The 20,582-nt window shown below is 48.5% G+C and overlaps 1 protein-coding gene across 1 annotated transcript in view; it reads right to left on the reverse strand.

Annotated features, from left to right (window-relative positions):
* Window positions 1–20,153, reverse strand: part of ATCAY (ATCAY kinesin light chain interacting caytaxin) — a 36,992-nt gene extending 16,839 nt beyond the window's left edge. The window contains exons 1-6 of the mRNA XM_066276350.1: window positions 19,667–20,153; window positions 17,210–17,327; window positions 3,681–3,739; window positions 3,079–3,300; window positions 1,151–1,336; window positions 741–843 (exon numbers count right to left, since the gene is read on the reverse strand). Coding sequence (XP_066132447.1) covers window positions 741–843; window positions 1,151–1,336; window positions 3,079–3,300; window positions 3,681–3,739; window positions 17,210–17,286 — 647 coding nt within the window. The 5' untranslated portion in view covers window positions 17,287–17,327; window positions 19,667–20,153. The remainder of the gene's footprint in view (window positions 1–740; window positions 844–1,150; window positions 1,337–3,078; window positions 3,301–3,680; window positions 3,740–17,209; window positions 17,328–19,666) is intronic.
* Between the last annotated feature and the right edge of the window lie 429 nt (window positions 20,154–20,582).

Below are 20,582 nucleotides of genomic sequence, written 5' to 3' on the forward strand. Positions count from 1 at the left end.
TTCTGGGAGTGGGTCTCAATAGCCCCAGATATAGCTGAGGAACAGGCAGTCACAGCAGATGGTCCATTGCATTAGATGTTAGGGACTTAGGGTCCATCCTGGCTCCATCTTTCCCTAAGTGATTTCAGAAAAATCCTTTCCTCTCTCTCAGCCTCTACTTTCCCATCTGTACTTGGTGAGACTGGGTTGCCATTCTATACTTAGTGAGACTGGCCCACTTCCCATTCTGACTTTCCACAGGTACCTCCTCGTTCTTTGGCCCACCCAGCACCCAGACCACTGTGTAAGAAGGAAATCTTCATCAAAATGGTAATGAGTAAATCATGATTTACTGAGCTCACTTACTTAGCTTCCAGGTGCTTTACATGTATTATCTGTCTCCATCATAATAAAATGGTACCTGTGTGTCCTTGGGCCAGTGACTTACTCTCTGTGCCTCAGACTCTGCACTTGTAGAGTGGGAGGAACCTGCCCCCCAGGACTGTGGTGAGGGTGGAATGTGTTAGCACATACACAGCACTTAGCCTTGTGGCTGCCACATAGTAAATACTCAATAAATGATTGTGATGATGATGAGGATGATGAGTGCACCAGAGAGGCCCAGTGGGTGAGCAGGTAGCCCAGGCCCTCCCTGGTGCCAGCCAGAACCCCCTCCCAACAGGGTTCTCGCAGCCTAGGCCAGCACACTGCTGGGACTCTCAAAAATGTTGGTGGCTGGATGGAGCGGGAGGGCCACTTACAGGAAGAGGTGCTCCATGATGTAGTGGTAGTCAGGAGAGCTGCTGTCTGGGAGGAAGCAGGCAGCAAAGACGATGATGGCATTGAGACCTTCGCCATAGTACCCTGAGGAGATGTGGCCGGTGAGTGGCCCTGAGTAGACATGGGCAGAGCCCTCTCTGAGCTCTAAGCCACACCATGCCCCTGATCTACCTCTGCCTTTGGTAGGAAATACCAACCATTCTTATAAGCACCCACTGTGTGCACTCGGCATCGCTGCTTTGTCCCCATGCAAGTTTCACCCCTAGCAACCCAAAGACAAGAGCATAATATCCCTGTGGCTCATGAAGAGACTGAGGTTCCAAGAGGGCCAGTGATGGGGCTCCACTTGTCCAGCCAGAGCCAGGAGGGGCCCCTAGGGGCATGGTCTCACCTCCATGGGTCACTACTCTCATGTAGGGCCGGATCATGTGCAGGTCAATGCGGTGTTCTTGTTCTCCAATGATCACTGTCCGCCACAGGCGACCGTTGGCAGCACTGCCATCCTCAGCCGTGCCGTCCCCAAACAGATCTGCACTGTCCCCAGGCATGTTCTTGGCAGCGGCCACAGGGGTGTCATCTGGAAGCAGGCCAGGGATGAGTGGAAAGAATGCTTGAGTCCAGTGTCTTGTTCCGGCCCGTCCTGGCTCCCTTTGCTTCCCACGGCTGTGGAGCCCGCACCTCTCTCCCAAGGCCACAGGCAAAACGCCTATCCTATATCACTCAACGACAGAGTTAGGTTGAGGCTTCTGGGGAAAATGGAGGAACTCGGAGTCAAAAAATCTCACCCAAATAATTTTTTTTTCAAGCTGTAGAGCACAGGAAAGTGCTCCGGGTGGATATCAGGCAGTCAAAGTGGGTAGAACTAATTTCTGTGAACGACTTGTTGTGTGACCTTGTGTGTATTCTTCCCCTCTCTAGGCATCTTTCCTTCTCAGTTCTCAGCTACTCTTAAAATATCCACCTCTATCCCACCTTTCACCCTGCAGGCTCCCTGCCTCAGGAAATGGCTCAGCCGTATTCCTAGATGCTCAGGCCCCTGAACCCCGTCGTCATAAACCCCTTCTTCCCTTTACATTCCACATCCACCCAGCAGGTACTGTGGCTTGGATTCCATCCCCACGGCCACCGCCATCACAGTCCTTCTCACTTGACCCGTGCTCTTGTCTTGAGATGTCAGATCAGCTAAAACTTACCAGCAAGACCTGTCCTGACTACCCTTCAAAAGGAACCCCCAATCACAGTTACTCCAGCTCAAGGTGTCGGAGCATTTTTAACATCCTCTGCGGGGGGCTGTCCTGGGCCCTGTGGGGTGCTGAGTAACATCCCTGGCCTTCCTTCCCAGTCGCGATAACCATAGATATCACCAGACATTGCCAAGTGTTATCTGGGGGGCAGAATCACCCCTCTGGTGAGACGCCCTGCCCTATATCATCACCTCACCTAATATTCTCATTGTACTGATGGCCAGATGCAATTATTTCGTGCACATTTCTTTCAGTATCTAGCATCTGTCTCTGACCACCATGCATGCAAGTGGGCATCATCTATTCCTGTCATATTCCCTCCACATCCCTACATCTCATTTGAGACCTGCTCCCAAGTAAATGCTCCACAAACACTTGTGGAATCAGTTGGATGCACTTCCTTTGGTCCCAGTCACCTTCAAGAATCTGATGAGCCTGACCAGGCAGTGGCACAGTGGATAGAGCATCAGACTGGGATGCAAAGGACCCAGGTTCGCAACCCTGAGGTCGCCAACTTGAGCACTCAACAGCTTGAGTGTGGGGTTGCTGGCTTGAGCGTGGGATCACAGACATGACCCCATGGTCATGTCTATGGGCTTGAGCCCAAAGGTTTCTGGCTTGAAGCCCAAGGTCACTGGCTTGAGCCCAAGGTCACTGGTTTGAGCAAGGGGTCACTCACTCGGCTGTAGCCTCCCAGTCAAGGCACATATGAGAAAGCAATCAATAAACAACTAAGGTGCAGCAACAAAGAATTGATGCTTCTCATCTCTCTCCCTTTCTGTCTGTCCTTATCTGTCCCTCTCTCTGTCTGTCTCTGTCACAAAAAAGAAAAAAAAAATCTGATGAAAGCCACATTACCCTTGAAAAATCCACAAGATTTCAAGAAAAATATGCATGGAATTTCAGATGCAAGCGGACCCTCTGGGGCTGTTTTGTGAGCCCTGGGTTAGGATACCTGCCCTACTTGAGCCTGTGGGGATGGAAGGATTGCTCTAGCAAGCTGGCCCAGGAAGCCAGTGGGGCACTGAGTGTGATCTGGGGCCAGGCAGGCGCCACGAGCAGACCTCGAGCTCACCTTCCCACTCCAGCTCATTGCCATTCCCCAGGAACTCCAGCGAGTCAGTCTCATCAGGGGTCTCGATGTCATCCACATTGATGTCCAGGTCATCAGGGGTGTCCAAGAAGTCGTCTGACAGTAGGGAGCCCTCACTCTGATCCAGGGAAATATTAATCTCTGGGGCAACTAGTGTCTTCCGCTTACGATGGGCTCCATTGAAGTTCAGTGTGTTGGGAGGGGCTGTGGGGAAACAGGAAAACAGAAACCAAACAAAACCAAACAGGTGCTTTTTCTTTCTTTCCCTCCTCTCCAATTCCTGACCTGATGGGAGTTTCACTCCATTGTATGCTAGGCTCACTACCTATATTTAGTAGATGAGAAATTGGAGGCACAGAGAAGCTAAGCAATCAGCTCAAGGACACACAGCAACATGGCTGTGCCAACTTCATGACAATGCCCACACTCTCACCCACCACGGCCGCTTTCCTTGTGGACTCGGAGCAGAACAACCTCCTTCCCTGCCATTCCACTCAGGAGTCATGGCCCCTGACATTTCTACAGTCCTGAGCAGAGCTGCGACCTAGAAACAGCGCGCTGTTTCTTCATGTGTGGAAACTCACAGGATGGGTCTTCTGCCGGGCTGCCAAGGGAGTCCATCCCTGTCTCTTCCCGGAGTGGCCTGTGAACCCAGCAGGGAGGGGACATCAATCGCCAGGCATCGAAAATCCAGCCAACCGAGCATGGAGTTCAAACACAATAACAACAACAAAACCCATTTAGTTCAGTTCTGGGAATTGTTGGGACAAAATGCATCTGTTCATTAACACAGCAAATTATGGGGCCCCAGTGCTGAAGGGCTCCCTGCAGAGAACCTAATATATATTGTCTTTGTTCTTTTCTGATGGGGAAAGCCACAGCTGAGAGATAAGGAGGATCTTGTTCAGTGTCACAGTTTTACATACCATGGGATATAAGCAGCATTTTTCATGGGTGACTCTATAGGGTTTGTCCCTGATGAATTGTTGCTATTAAATGCAGCAATAACTTATCCAGTGCACACAGCAGTTAACCAGAAGAGCTCTCCATGGCCATGCTAGCACAGTTTGAGCAACAACGACAAAAGTCATGAGTATAGGCTCTGGCCAGTTGGCTCAGTGGTAGAGTGTCGGCCCGGTGTGTGAAAGACCCGGGTTTGATTCCCAATCAGGGCACACAGGAGAAGCAACCATCTGCTTCTCTACCCCTTTTCCTCCCCCTCTCTCTCTTCCCCTACCGCAGCCATGGCTCAGTTGGTTCAAGCCAGGGGTGCTGACAATGGCTCCATGGCCTCACCTCAGCAGTTAAAATACCTTGTTTGCTAGCAATAGAGCAATGGCCCTAGATAGGCAGAGTATCGCCCCGTGGGGGGTTGCTGGGTGGATCCTTGTTGGGGTGCATGCAGGAGTCTGTCTCTCTGCCTCCCAGACTCTTACTTAATTTTAAAAAATCATGGAGTATTAGATTGTAAGCCAAAGTGTAAAATTAATGTCCATGAAACCATATGGGTATAAATAAATGATTGAATAAATAAATATAGGGGTGAAGAGATAACTTTTCTTTTCTTTTTTGAGACTTCCTTTGTTTTCTTTTTAACAGAGACAAAGAGAGAGTCAGAGAGAGGGATAGACAGACAGGAATGGAGAGAGATGAGAAGCATCAATCATTAGTTTTTCGTTGTGCATTGCGACACCTTAGTTGTTCATTGATTGCTTTCTCATATGTGCCCTGACCGTGGGCCTTCAGCAGACTGAGTAGCCCCTTGCTCAAGCCAGCGACCTTGGGTCCAAGCTGGTGAGCTTTTGCTCAAATCAGATGAGCCTGTGCTCAAGCTGGCAACCTCGGGGTCTCGAACCTGGGTCCTCCACATCCCAGTCTGACACTCTATCCACTGCGCCACCGCCTGGTCAGGCTTTTTTTTTTTTTTGAGACTTTTCTGCACAGTATTCCAAACAATGTATATAGATACTCTGCTCTCAGGAAATGGAGAATAACTCTTTAATGTGGGCTGGACAGAGTGACTTCCTTCCAAAGAGGACAGCATGGCAAAGGGGAGAAACCTGACCAACACATTCGGTCAGGGAATCAGGTCAATGTCAACAGTGATAAGTCATGGTGACACATGACCCTGGTTATGATGAGTTGAGAAGAGTCCTTCACTGTGGGGTATTCCTCCCAGAACCAACCACCATCAGAAAAATACCAGAAAAAAAAACACACCAATTTAGGGATATTCTACAAAATCCCTGACCAGTCCTCCTCAGAAGTGTCAGTCACCCAAAACAAAGAAAAGTCTGAGAAATTGTCACAGCCCAGATGAGCCTATGGAGACATGAGGACTAAATGTTACATGGGATCCTGGATGAGGTGCTGGGACAGAATAAGGATATTAGGAGAAACGGACTATGGAAATCTGAATAAACTGTGGACATAAGTCATTAAAAATGTATCGATATTGGTCTATTGCCTGACCTGGGGTGGCACAGTGAATAAAGCATTGACCTGAAATTCTGAGGTAGCCAGTTGGAAATCCTGGGCTTGCTCAGTCAAGACATACAAGAAGCAATTACTATGAGTTGATGCTTCCTGCTCTTCCCCCACTGCCTTTCTCTCTCTCTTTCTCTCCTCTCCCTAAAATCAATAAATAAAATCTTAGGCCCTGGCTGGTTAGTTCATTTGGTTAAGAGCATTGTCTCAAAACAACAAGGTTGTAGGTTTAATCCCTGGTCAGGGTACACATAGGAAACGACAAAAAATGCACAACTGAGTGGAACAACAAATGCTTTCCTCATCCTTCCTCTCCCCTCTCTCTATCTTCCTCTCTCTATCTTTCTGAAAAATCAATAAAAAGTGGCCGGACCTGTGGTGGCGCAGTGGATAAAGCGTCAACTTGGAAATGCTGAAGTCGCCGGTTCGAAACACTGGGCTTGCCTGGTCAAGACACATATGGGAGTTGATGCTTCCAGCTCCTCCCCCCTTCTCTCTCTCTGTCTCTCCCCTCTCCCTCTGTCTCTCCCTCTCCTCTCTAAAAAAAAAATGAATAAAAAAAAAATAAAAATCAATAAAAATTAAGCCCTGGCCAGATAGTTCAGTTGGTAGGAGCATCATCCTGGAGCACAGAGGTTGCTGCTTTGATTCCACAGTCAGGGCACATACAGGAGCAGCTCAATGTTCCTGTCTCTCTCTCTCCTTGCTTCTCTCAAAAAAAAAAAAAAAAAAAAAAAAGCCTGACCAGCTGGTGGCACAGTGGATAGAGCGTCGGACTGGGATGCGGAGGACCCAGGTTTGAGACCCCGAGCTCGCCAGCTTGAGCGCAGGCTCATCTGGTTTGAGCTAAAGCTCACCAGCTTGGATCCAAGCTCCCTGGCTTGAGCAAGGGGTTACTTGGTCTACTGTAGGCCCACGGTCAAGGCACATATGAAAAAGCAATCAATGAACAACTAAAGTGTCACAACGAAAAACTGATGATTGATGCTTCTCATCTTTCTCCATCCCTGTCTGTCTGTCCCTGTCTATCCCTCTCTCTGAATCTCTCTGTCTTTGTCAAACAAACAAACAAAAACTTGAAAAAAAATAATGGTCCATTAATTGTAGCAAATGTACCAGCCTAATTAAAAATGTTAACATAGGAGAAATCAGGTACAGGGTATATGGAAGCTTTCTGTAGTATCTGTACAATTTTTCTGTAAATATAAAACTTCTAAAAAGTATTTTTTTCAAGTACAGTCAACATTCAGTATTATTTTGTATTAGTTTCAAGTGTACAGCACAGTGTGGTTAGACAATCATATACTTAAAAAGTGCTCCCTCTGGTGCTGGATAGAGCATTGGTCTGAGATGCGAGGACCCAGGTTCAAAGCTGGCTTGAGTGCGGCTCATCTGGCTTGAGTGGGGGCTCACCAGCTTGAGCCCAAATGTCGCTGGCTTGAGCTCAAGGTTGCTGGCTTGAACCCAAGGTCGCTGGCTTGAGCAAGGGGTCACTCGCTTGGCTGTAGCCCCCCCCCCCCCCGTCAAGGCACATATAAGAAAGCAATCAATGAACAACTAAGGTACTGCAACCAAGAATTGATTCTTTTCATCTCTCTTCCTTCCTGTCTGTCCCTCTCTCTGTCTCTTTATTGGACTCTGTCACACACTCACACACACACACACAAACCATATGCCAAGTGAAAGAAACCAGACACAAAAGGCCACACAGTGTGTTATTCCAGTGTGTGAAATGTCCAGAACAGGCAGATCCAGAGACAGGAAGTGGTTGCCAGGGGCTGGGGACAGAGGGTGGGTGACTTCTAAAGAGAACAGGTCTTCTTTAGAGGGTGATAGAAATGTTTTGGAAAAATCCAAAAACAAACAAACAAAAAAATGTTTTGTAGCTAGATAGAAGTGATGATTGCACAACATGTGAGTGTACCAAATGCCACTAAAACGTGCATTTAAAGTCGTTAATTTTATGTTATGTGAATTTTACCTCAAAATTTTTTTGATAATGGCAAGCTTCTAATAAAGTCAGAAGAAGGTTTTAAAGAGGCAGAGGGTTATTGAACAGTCAACTCACATGCCTACTTCATGTACACACTTCTCTATCCCCTTCTCTGTAACTGCCACCCCAGCTCTCAGGATGGCAGGAGGAGCAGGGCTGGTAACTCCCGAAGAAGTCCAGGGTCCTGGAGTAAGGAAGCACACTGTACATGTGCAGAATTACCCCGAACTGCAGACTGATGGCTGATGCATCACCCCGAGTTCCATCCTGTCCATATAGCACTTAAAAACATTTAAAATTTGCTATTAAAACAGATATCTGACTCCAAAATTCTAGCTTTCTGTCTTTTCTTGAATCAGATCTACCCTTCATGTGTGGTAACCACCACCAGGAGCTGACTGTCCACCATCTTGTTCACCTGGGTGCCAGAATTTTCTTCTAGCTCCTTTTGTTTCTGCTGCCTGCCCGGCACCCTTCAGTGTCTGACTGAGGCTGCCATCCCTGTTCTAGAATCAGCTAGACTCATAACATACTCTGTGAACAGGGCACTCGCCGTGTGTCAGGTTGGAATGTCCGTGGTATGACCTTATTTGCTCCTCACAGCAGCCCTATGAGGCAGACAGAAGCAGATTTCACAGAGGAGGAAACTAAGGCTGGGCTAGAGGACCACTCCTGTGTAGAAATGAACAAGTAGGCAGAGCTGATTCCGGTCTCGCTCTACTCTATTGCCCCCTTGTGTCCAGTCAGCACATGTGCACCAACCCCTGTGGGGACAACTGGGAAGAAACCCTCTGGCCTGGGGAACATTTCTCATTGGCTGAGTGAAGCGCTCTGTTCAGCCACCAACTCCTCCTGCCAGAGGAAAACTGCATTGTTGTGCTGGTGGCACTGTCTTCAGTTCTCATCAGAAATGTGATTCGGCCTCCCACCCCTGGGTGATCCACAAAGAGCCTACTTGGCTGCCAGTCTAACCAACTGTTGCCAGGCTGCTGTCTAAGCGTCAAGGTGGGGAAAGCATACAACTGCTTAGTGGTGTGGACTGAGAAACCAAGGACCTGAGTAAAACAGTGCGAATGTCTGAGAGTCTGGAAGCAAACATCTGCTCTGCTACCCTCTAGCACCGTGTCTCCAGTATCCTTTTCCCTCTCTGAGTCTCAGTTTTCCTCATCGGTAAAATGGGAATAGAGCTAGCACCTACTTCTTATTCATTTCACAATATATTCAGTGTCTGGGCTCTGGGAAACGTACAGGGCTGAATAAGACAGACAGAAATACAGTTTGGAGGGGGCTGGCAGCAGCTTTCTACTAACTTGGCCAGGCTCTAGTACCCAGTTATCTGATCAAATCCAAGCCTAGGTGCTGCTGGGAAGGCAAGGGGTAGATGTGGATCAAATCTATAATTCACGGACATTAAGTAAAGGACTATCCTTGACAATATGGTGGACCTCATACAACTGAAAGGCATGAAGGTTTTCCTGAGGAAGAAGGAATTCTGCCTCGAGACTGCAGCATGGAATCCTGCCTGAGTTTCCAGCCTGCCCAAAGAATGTTAGACTTGACAGCCACTACAACTGAATAGACAATTCCCTGGAATAAATTAAACACACACACACACACACACACACACAATCATACACATAAATACATTAAAATATATCTCTATTGTGAATAAAATATATACTTATATGTATTATACAAATAAACACTATAATAGTATGTATTAATAATATTATATACAGCCTGACTGGTGGTGGCGCAGTGGATAGAGCATCAGACTGGGATGTAGAGGACTCAGGTACAAAACCCCGAAGTCGCCAGTTTGAGCATTGGCTTACCAGCTTGAGCGCGGGGTCACTGGCTTGAGCATGGGATCATAGACATGACCCCATGGTCACTGGCTTGAGTCCAAAGGCTTGAAGCTCAAAGTCACTGGCTTGAACCCAAGGTTGCTGACTTGAGCAAAGGGTCACTCGCTCTGCTGTTGCCCCGCCCCCCGTCAAGGAACAAATGAGAAAGCAATCAATGAAGAACTAAGGTGCCACAACAAAGAATTGGTGCTTTTCATCTCTCTCCTTTCCTGCCTGTCTATCCCTATCTGTCCCTCTCTCTGTCTCTCTGTCTTTATCATAAAAAAATTATACACAATAATAATAAATACAATAATATAAATATATAATATATATAATGAAAATTCACTGGTTCTGTTTTCTTTTTTTTTTAATTAAGTGAGAGGCAGACAGGCAGAGAGACAGACTCCCACATGCATCCAATCAGGATCCACCTGGTAATCCCCATCTGGGGCTGATGCTCTGCCCATTTAAGCCTGCTGCTCTATTGCTCAGCAACCAAGCTATTTTTAACGCCTGAGATGAAGCCATGGAGCCATCTTCAGTGCTTGGGGCCAACTTGTTCAAACCATTTGAGCCATGTCTGCAGGAGGGAAAGGGGGAGAGAGATAGAGAGATAGAGAGAAAACAGGTGGAGAAGCAGATGGTCGCTTCTCCTGTGTGGCCTGACCAGGAATCGAACCCAGGGCTTGTACATGCCAGGCTGACCCTCTTCTACTGAGCCAACTAGCCAGGGCTTGTTTTATTTTCTTAAGAACCTTGATCGATACAAGAGAAAGAAGGTGATAAACAAGTAAACAAATAGATAAAGAAAGCAGATGGTGACACTTGCAACAAAGACAATTAGCAAGGTGAAGGAGGAGGAGGGGCAGAGTGCAGTTACGGGGCACTGAGGGAAGGCTGCTTTGAGGTGACTTTAGAGTGGAGACTTGAAAGCAAGTGGTTGGCATAATGGGAAGAGTGAGGGAAGGGCATTCCAGAGGGAAGGCATAGCAGGCACAAAGACTATGAGGCTGAATAAACTTGGTTGAGTTCTAGGAACAGATCAAAAGCTGAACCAGGCCTGACCAGGCAGTGGCACAGTGGATAAAGCGTCAGGCTGGGATGCTTTATCCCAGGTTCGAAATCCCGCGGTCGCTGGCTTGAGTGTGGGCTGATCAGCTTGAGTGCAGGGTTGCTGGGCTTGAGCGTGGGATCATTGACATGATCCCATGGTCGCTGGCTTGAGCCCAAAGGTCACTGACTTGAGCAAGGTGTCACTCACTCTGCTGTAGCCTCCCCAGTTAAGACACATATGAGAAAGCAATCAACGAACAGCTAAGGTGCCACAATGAAGAATTGATGCTTCTCATCTCTCTTCCTGTCTGTCTGTCCCTATTTGACCCTCTCTCTGACTCTCTCTATCTCTGTCAAAAAAAAAAAAAGTGGACCAGGGGGCTAGCAGAGGGAGCATTGGGGGAGGGGGAGGGTATCGAAGGGATGGGTGGGGAGGGATACAGGCACCAGGGGGAGGTGCTGCTGTGGGGGTGGGAGGAGGTCATGAGGCTGAGGCACCTGGCACAGTCCCCAGAATGCAATGGATATTCAATAAATATTCTAGAAAAGCCAACTCAGCAGGACTGCAGGCTCCTTGGATGAAAGCCCACAGCTTTCTGATAAAGGCAGAGCAAATACCCAACCGATCCACAGGGCTGTGGCTTTCAAGGACAGGTGAGGCCTTCTTATTACCCCAAGTCTCAAGAAAACCTCAAATTATAGAGCTAAGCCCTGCCATGAACCTGAGGCAGATCCAGATGGCTCTCTGTAGAGCTTAGTCTCAGTGATGGGCAACACATGGAAAAAGTGGGGCTCCCCTTAATCTGCAAGGCATATGCTGTGGCTTTATCCTTCCATAAAATAATTCAGTTACTAACCCACAGTGCCTGGGAATGTGACCTCTAGGAAATAGGGTTTTTGCAGATGTAACAAAGTTGAGGCCATACTGGATTATGGGGGCCCTGAATCCAATGAGTGATATACTTATAAGGAGAAGAAAATTTGGGTCCTGGCCAGTTAGTTCAGTTTATAGAGCTTTGGCCCAGCCTATGGATGTCCCAGGTTTGATTCCTGGTCAGAGCACACAAGAGAAGCAACCATCTGCTTCTCACCCCCTCCCTCTCCTGCTTCTCTCCCTCTTCCCCTCCCACAGCCAGTGCCTTGATTGGTTTGAGCATCAGCCCCAGGCGCTGAGGATAACTTGGTTGGTCACAGTGCTTCAGCCTCAGATGCTAAAAATAGCTCAGTTGATTTGAGCATCAGCCCCAGACAGGGGTTGCTGGGTGGATCCTAGTCGGGGCACATGTGGGAGTTTGTCTCACTATCTCTCCTCTCACTTAAAAAAAAAGAGAGAAGAAAATTTTGACACAGACACTCAGAGGAGGAGACCATGTGAAGATGGAGCAGGGGTTAAAGTGCTGTGTCCACAAGCCAAGGAATGCCAAAGATTGCCAGCAGGCACCAGAAGCTAGAAGAGGCAGGAAGGATTCTCCCCTTAGAGTCTTTGGAGGGAGTCTGGCCCTACTGGCACCTTGGTTTTGGATTTCTGGCTTCCAGAACTGTGAAAGAATGCATTTTTGTTATCTAAAGCCACCCTGTTGGTGGTACTTTGCTATAGCACCTCTAGGAAACTCATATACCCTCTCAGCATAAAACTGAAATCTCTCACCATGGGTATCTCTCAGGATGTGGCCTCTGTGAACCCACCAACCTCACACTAGTGATCTAGCTGGCCTCTCATACTGCATTCCCTGCCTTGTCAAGGTCTTCTTTGCCCCAGTGCCTTTGCACATCTGGTTTCCTTTCCCTAGAGCACTGCTTCCTACTTTTTTTTTTTACAGAGATAGGGACAGAGTTAGAGAGACGGATAGATAGGGACAGACAGGAACAGAGAGAGATGAGAAGTATCAATCATTAGTTTTTCATTGCGTGTTGCAACACCTTAGTTGTTCATTGATTGCTTTCTCATATGTGCCTTGACCGTGGGGCTACAGCAGACCAAGTAATCCCTTGCTCAAGCCAACAACCTTGGGTCCAAGCTGGTGAGCTTTTGCTCACACCAGATGAACCCGCGCTCAAGCTGGTGACCTTGGGATCTCAAACCTGGGTCTTCCGCATCCCAGTCCGACGCTCTATCCACTGTGTCACCATCTGGTCAGGCTGCTTCCTACTTTTAGACATTTTGTTAAGTTTGGGACTATAGCAGAATAAAAATTTATAAAGAAACAAAGAAACAAAACCCATAACCACTCAGCTGATACACCAATCAGACATTTAATCCTGCACCTGCCTCTCCTCAGCTATGAGACCTTGGTTAAGCCCTCCTCTACTCTGGTTCTCAGTTTCTCCACTCAATCTTCCTTCAGCGCTTCAACCTGCTTCTGCTGGACTCAGGGCCGTTAGATGTATTGTTCTCTCTGCTTGGAATGCTCAGCCTCTACCTAGTCAGACCCCACCCAGAGACTCTTAAAGTACCAAGAACCCAACCCACCTACAAGTTTACAATGAGTTGTAAAGTTAAAAGGGACAACCTGTCTCTGCCCCAGACTGTGAGCACTCCATGAGGGTGGCTGTCTTGTTCTCCACGTGTCCCCAGCGTCTCACCCAGGGCCTGGCAAACAGTCAGAGCAGATCATTACAATGAATTAATGGAGAAAATAAGACAGTAAGACAGATAATCCCCCAGCTGCCCTCAGCTCAGGCTCCATAGGAATCTGCAGGAGGGCAGAAAATGAAGGAAGAGACTGCAAGATAATTGCAGCAGGAGGGGGCTGTGGGCACAGGACAAGCACTCCGACACCCACCGAAGAGCTTTAAGACGCCACCAGGAGGGGCTCACTGGGCTGGAAGAAATACAATTGTGAGTGGTCTTGCACCAGACAGAGGTCTTGTGTTGAAACGCAGCTGGACATGGCATCAAGGAGCTACACTCATTTCTTCCAGAAAGAAGAAGGCAGTCTTGGCAAAGGCACACTCACAATCTGGCGCTGCACAGCGAGGCCACTATCTTGCAAACACTGACCTACTGAAAAGGGAAAGGGACCTTCTGCAGCTGGGGAAACTCACTTGAAATTCACATGTGCATCTGTAGTCAGCCCCATTTCTGTCCCCACAATGCTTGAGAGAGGGGCTATCTTTTAAAATATTGTGGGAGGCAGGAGAAAGGGACTAGTATGAATAAGATACAATCTAATAGGAACAATACTGAAGGTGACAATGATTGACTTTGGGCAGCCTTCATCATTTAAACAGCCCATCTTAGCTGTCTAGCCCCACATGCATCAGTGAGTTCTCACAACTTCGTACGTCAGGGATGATTGCTGCTATTTTACAGATAGTAAAACTGTGGTACAAAGATGCTCAAAGAGTTGCCCAAGGTGGCTGAGCAAACTTGTTGGTATTCAAATCGAAAGGTTCTCAAAGTCCAGACCTACGAGTGTTGGTCTCAGCAGAGGCCAGAGATGCTAAGACTGGCCAAAGACCCCTGGGAACCCTAAGGCATTTGGTGCTGAAAGGAACCTACTGAAATCACCCCATCAGATTCCACCTTTCACATGGGAGGAAACAGAACGCCTCCCCCACACACACCAGGAGCAAGTAACTGCTCTCAAAGCCAGTTCTTGTCCATTTTAGAGCATTTTAAACTACATCAGGATCTCCTTGCTAGAAAACGATCCTTAATTCACCCAAACTGCCAAATCTGGGTGTCAAGAGATCCCTTACCCAGGCATTAGCACACCCTATCTTATAGAGTTGAAGAGAAAGATTTATAGGAGGGAATGTGGAGATGAAAGAACATTCTAAAGGTGCAAGGCAGGAGGTTGACCCAGTGCCCATCTCCTTCCCAAAACACTTGTATATCTGGAGACAAACTCCTGTGGTCAACGGTACTGGGCAAACAAGAGATTCTCAGCTCTTCTGAAAACCGGCACCTCTCACTACAAAGAACCACACAGACATGTGCAAAATGTAGACTGAAAATGACTAGATTCTAATTCAAATGGGGGTGATGCCCTCCACATTGCAGCTTCTACTTGAACAATCAATAGGGAGCTTGGGATTTCTCCCACCAGCCCACTTAGCTTTTGAATGGGACCAGTTGTATAAAGCGTACACTGGACAATTTGAGTCCACATATCTATACTCTACTCAAACCTGCATCCGTTTCATGTCTACTTTCTGATCTCAGCGCCCTTGCTGACTAAGATTTCTGGAGCTGGAGAGCCTCTTCATAGTCTCTTTTCCAAGGTAAACATGTTCATTCTCTTTGATTATTCCTTTCCAGATGGTTCCATAACTAACTCTTGGTCATCCTCTCCTGGGGGAAGTCCTTGCATTAAAGGAGGAGATGAGTTGTTATATCCAACCAATGAATTAGGAGAGCCTGTGTTGATGTTTTCTCTCTCTCTCTTTTTAATTGATTTTTAGAGAGAGAGGAAGGAGGGAGAGAGAGAGAGAGAGAGAGAGAGAGAGAGAGAGAGAAACATGGATTTGTTGTTCCACTTATTTATGCATTCATTGTTTGATTCTTGTATGTGCCCTGACAGGACCAAACCCTCAACCTCAGCATGTCAGGATGATGCTCTAACCAAATGAGCTACCTGGCCAGGGCCTGAAGCTGTTTTTCTTAGGCAAGCAAGGCTTTGCTGGAGGAGGCGAGAGAGGGAGAGAGAGAGAGAGAGAGAGAGAGAGAGAGAGAGAGAAAACAGGGATGAAGGGAAGAAAAGTAGGAAGGGAGAGAGATAGGCCAGGTGGCTCATGCATGTCCAGCAGATGCTCAGGACATTCTTCCTACTTAAGTTTTTGTTCCTTCCAGTATTTATTCATCTATTGAGCACTGACTATGCCAGGCTCTGTTCTTTTTCTTTTCTTCCTTTTCCCCTTCCTTCCTTCCTTCCTTCCTTCCTTCCTTCCTTCCTTCCCTCCTTCCCTCCTTCCCTCCTTCCCTCCTTCCCTTCTTTCTTTCAGGTAAGAGAAGGGAAGATAGTGAGACAGACTCCAACACGTGCCCTAGCTGGGGTCCACCTGGCAATTCCTGTCTAGGGCCAATGCTCAGATCAGCTGAGCTATTTTTAGCACCTGAGGCTGACATGCTTGGACCATCTGAGCTATCCCCAGTGTCCTGGGCCAACACATGAACCAATCAAACCACTGGCTACAGAAGGGGAAGAGGGAGAGAAGGGGGAGAGGGAAGAGGAGAGAAGCAGATGGTCAGTTCTCTTGTGTGTCCTGACCAGGAATCAAATCTGAGACATTCATACACTGGGCGATGCTCTACCCACTGAGCAACTGGCCAGGCACTCCAGGCTCTGTTCTCATGCTGGCATACAGCAGTGGTCAAACTAAAGGCTCTGCTCTCGTGGGGTTCTCTTTGGGGGAAATAAGAAAATTACATAAAATATTTAGCACAGTAGATAGAATAAGTCTATGGCTGCTGTAACAAATTACCCCAAACCAACACACATGTATTCTCTTATGATTCTAGAGGCCAGAAGTAAGTCTAAAACCACTGGGTAAAGGCAAGGTGTGAGCAGGGCTGGTTTCTTTTTTTTTTTTTTTTTTTCTTTCTGAAGCTGGAATCGGGGAGAGACAGTCAGACAGACTCCCACATGCGCCCGACCGTGATCCACCCGGCACGCCCACCAGGGGCAACGCTCTGCCCACCAGGGGGCGATGCTCTGCCCCTCCGGGGCGCTGCTCCGCCGTGACCAGAGCCACTCTAGCGCCTGGGGCAGAGGCCAAGGAGCCATCCCCAGCGCCCGGGCCATCTTTGCTCCAATGGAGCCTCGCTGCGGGAGGGGAAGAGAGAGACAGAGAGGAAGGAGGGGGGGGGTGGGGGTGGAGAAGCAAATGGGCGCCTCTCCTATGTGCCCTGGCCGGGAATCGAACCCGGGTCCCCCGCACACCAGGCCAACGCTCTACCGCTGAGCCAACCGGCCAGGGCTGGTTTCTTCTGAAGGCTCCAGGGGAGAATCTGGCAATTGTATCCCTTGGTTTGTGGTCCCTTTCTCCCATGACTCCAATATGTTACATCCATCATCATAGCTCCTACTTCGGAAGTCAAGTGTCCTTCTGCCTCCCTGTTAAATAGACCCCTGTGATGACATTGAGGATCCACCTGGATAATCCAGAATCATCTCCTTATTTTAAGATCTTAATTACATTTGCAAAATGCCTTTTACCATTAAGGGAACATTCTCAGCTTCCAGTGATTAGGGTGTGGATATCTTGCATACCATTATTTAGGAACTGGGAGGGGGTAATAAAGGAGTCAGGAGGTCCTTTCTGAGCAGGTGGCCTGTGGACAGAGACTTGAAGGAGGTGTTCGAGGCATGAGTGTCTGGGGATGAGTGTTGCAGGCAGAAGTAAGAGCCAGTATAAAGTCTGAATGTTAGAGGCAGCTGGGCATAGGCAAGGAACTGGAAGGAAGCTACTGGGGCTGGAAGGGCATGAAGGGAACAGAAAGTGGATGGGAGTGAGCTCAAAGGAGCAGGTGGAGGCTGAACTCTGGATTCTCTGTGAGATGGGCAACTGCCTCAGGGGTTTAGGTAGGAGTATGACACAGTCCCTCTGGCTGCTGCACATGATATTACACTATCACTTGGATTTATGGGAACCCAAGGAAGGCTATTGTAATAGTCCATGAGATGGGTTTATAAGAATGTTAAGAATTCCTAAAATAGTGTAGAAATGGGAGCTTTTTGGGAGCCCACCTCCTCAATGACTCACACGGAGACCTGGGGAACAATACCTGGGAAGACCTTCATCCTGCCATTCGTCCTTCACATCCACGTTTTCCATCCGGAGCGTGGCTTCTGTTGTCCCCATTGGATCTGGGAAGAGGCACTGGCTTGAAGCAGGGATTAATTCTGAGGGAGAGCCATGGATGATGGTTTTACTGGACAATTATCATAATAACAACCTCTTACCATGTGCAGCATTTCAGATCCATTTGCAAAGAGTGCTTGCATCCATCATTTTATTGAATCATTGCTCAGCCCCATGAGGCTTCCCATTTCACAGGTGAGAACACGGGCATCGAGAGCTAAGAACAACCATGTGGATCTGGAATGTGAACCAGGTGAGAGGCTGGGGCTCCAGCAACAAGCCCCTCTCCCTCGAAAGCTCTGCAACCAACCTTTTCCAGACTCATCATCCCTTCATTATCTTGGAATTCAACTGGAAAGCCATAAAGCAATTAAACTCATGTATACTAAAGTGCTGATGACTGATATACTTAAGCTTCCTTGCTGGTATTGACACTTTCACACAGGACCTGGTCAACTCCAACCTTCCTCTGTTTGCTCCAGGCCACCTGCTCTGCCCCTTTGCGCTTCCCACCCCCAAAGAAGCAAATCCTGACAACTTGTTGATCTGAGAGCTAATGAAGGCAGTGTGGAAAGTGACCAGGGCTGGAAGTCAGGATTATAATTACTACCAACCACAAAATGCCAGTTTTGCTTTTACTATTCTAGGAGCTGGCTGGGGCAGGGCAGACACAGCACTCTAGTGGATGCTTAAGTGCTAGGCTATTGGGAGTGGGCTCAGCTACTGAGCAAGACTGAATTTGGGTATGCCTCGAGGCACGCAGACTCTCAGGCCTTTCACCCCTCCAGGCCTCAGTTTTCCCATCAGTAAACGAAAGACTTGTGCTAGAAATAGTCTTTATGATACCTTTTGGACATAACATTCCAGAGTCTCATGACTCAACTGACACCAGTTTTGTGTTTTTAAACCAGTGGTTCTCCACTGGGGACACTTGGCAGTGTTTGGAGGCATTTTTCGTTGTCACAACTAGAGGGGGGTGCTCCTGGGATTGAAAGGGTGAGCGCCAGGGATGAGTCAACACCCTACATGCCCAGGGTATTATGATCTGGCCCCAAACATCTACAGATCTGAGATTAAGAAACCCTGTTCTAATCTGCAGGTTTGTGAAAGGACTTCAGGCATGGGTTTGCTGCCATCATAGAGGGCCCACTGTGTCACTGCATCCCACCCTCCCAACCTCCAAACAGCTCCTGTGTTGTTATCTTCACTTGTCAGCATCTAAGGTCCCTACTTCCAGCCAGCCTCTCACCTTCCCTGATGCCCAGCTGCCCCTCTGTAGAGCTGATGTGTGGCTAATAGTTTGGGTGTGACATCCAAAGCTCGGCATGCACCGAACCACAATCCCTGGAAAGGGTGGGTCTGCATTTGGGATCAAGGCTCAGAGAGGGCGGACCCAGAAGAAGCCTGAGACAGGTGAGGGCCAGGCAGGAAGGGAGGCAATGGCTACAATAAGAACCCCTTCCCCTACCTCTTTGAGAGTTTCTCACTTGATTCTTTTCACTGTCCTCAATGTCGTCATTCATTCATGGAGGAGGGACAGTGAGACGCAGTATGGGGGTGGGGGGATCTCTTCCTAACAGTACAGGCATCCACCACCACCCAGAACCTTACTGCAAGTGAAAGTGCACATGAATGAAAATTCATTTCCTATCTAAAGGGAGTGATATTTTGCATTAGTTTACCTTATATTGATCTGGGTGTGACCTCAGACCCAAAAGAATGACCCCCCACACACACACCTATAGCCCAGACCCTGAAACCCCATGTCACCCTAAGAGTCTCTAAATATACTATAGGTGTGGGTAGGCCCCCATGGGCCCTGTCCACTCTCACTCTCCCATCCTGACTTCACACTTAAGAATGGCTGGGACAAAAATGGCAAAGGCTGGGACAGCTGAGAAGTGTCCCTTTGTGCTGTGGTGCTGAATTATTAGCACATCACATTCAAGTTCAGATAGAGAAGGAGGAATCTGTCTTCAACCATCTTCCTTCCTCCCACCTCATAGGCAAGCCTTTATGTACACATCTCTCAAATCCTTTTTCCAGATCGCTGCTGTGTTATAAATAGGAAGGCACAGAGGTGGGACGTGGATATGTTGGTCTCTTAGGAAGCGTTCCAGAGAGGGGCTGAGGGGTTTTATCTGCCTAATCTCCAAACATGTCCGGAAAATTGTTCAGTTCTCTGCTTTCAGGTGAGCGGTAGGCATGGAAGGGGAACTGTAGGTGTGAATGCCGGCAGAGGGAAAAATGGGTGGTTTCCCACCCAAAGAGTCGCAGGACGGCGATTCTCTGCTCCCATCAGCCAGGAGGCGGGTGGCAGCAGCAGATGCCTGTGGCACCCCTCCTGGACAGGTTGGGAGAAAAAGGAAGGTGGACTCACCTCTGCGGTGAGTGCTGGCTACCTCCGCCGCCTCTCCAGATTACGCTCAAACAAAGGCGAGCCCTGCGCGGCTGCAGCCCAGCATCCCCGGTCTTCCGCGCCCTGTCCCGGGTCTTCAGAGTATCCGAGGAGGATGCGCGCAGGGGCGGACTCTGCATCCAAGCAAGGTCACCCAGAGCAACGTGGCCGGCGCAGAGAGGCGCTTTGTCCAGGGGTGGGGAGCGGCTTGCAGCTAGCTGTCAGCTCCCCCTCGCTCGGCGGCAGCCTCGTCCCCTGTCATGGTCGCAGCTTTTGCCTTTGAGGTATTTTCTTCTTTACAGCTCGCAGCTGCCAGAGGCTCGGCTTCTTTAAGATGGTTAATTACGCTGCTTTTGTGTGCGGGGTGGGTCGGTGGGGGCAGGGCTAACCAAAAAGCACAGCCCCCTGCCAGATCCGGGGCTCTCCATTGGCTGGGAGGAAATATTTCCAAGAGCTTCACCAGCCGCAGAAGCGGAAATGATTTTCTGATGGCGCATCGCAGGTCAGAAAAAAACCAAAAAAACAAAAGAAAAACAAGCAACAAATAAATAAACCAATGGTGAAGATGGCCTCATTCCTTCGATTAAGAGGGAAGGAAGAAGAAGACAATATCCTCAGGACCCTATTTCACGGTTCCTCCCCCGGCCACTCCCTGTTGTTTGAGCTTTGTGCTAAGGAACGGGATGGGAGCTGGGGAGACGATCACCTCAGGCACACTTGCTTGGGGCCACCAAGGGAAAGGCGCTCCTTGCAGTTGTGCACTGCGGTGACCTGCCCCGCAGGACTTCAGGAGGACATTAGAATGGTATAGAGTTAACAGTTAAGCCTCTGAAATCAGACCAGAAGTGGGTTTTGAGCCCTGGATTGGCCTCAGTTTCCTCATCTATGAAATGGAAAT

The sequence above is a fragment of the Saccopteryx bilineata genome, chromosome 1 (assembly GCF_036850765.1).
Source record: "Saccopteryx bilineata isolate mSacBil1 chromosome 1, mSacBil1_pri_phased_curated, whole genome shotgun sequence".
In the NCBI taxonomy this organism is placed as follows: Eukaryota; Metazoa; Chordata; class Mammalia; order Chiroptera; family Emballonuridae; genus Saccopteryx; species Saccopteryx bilineata.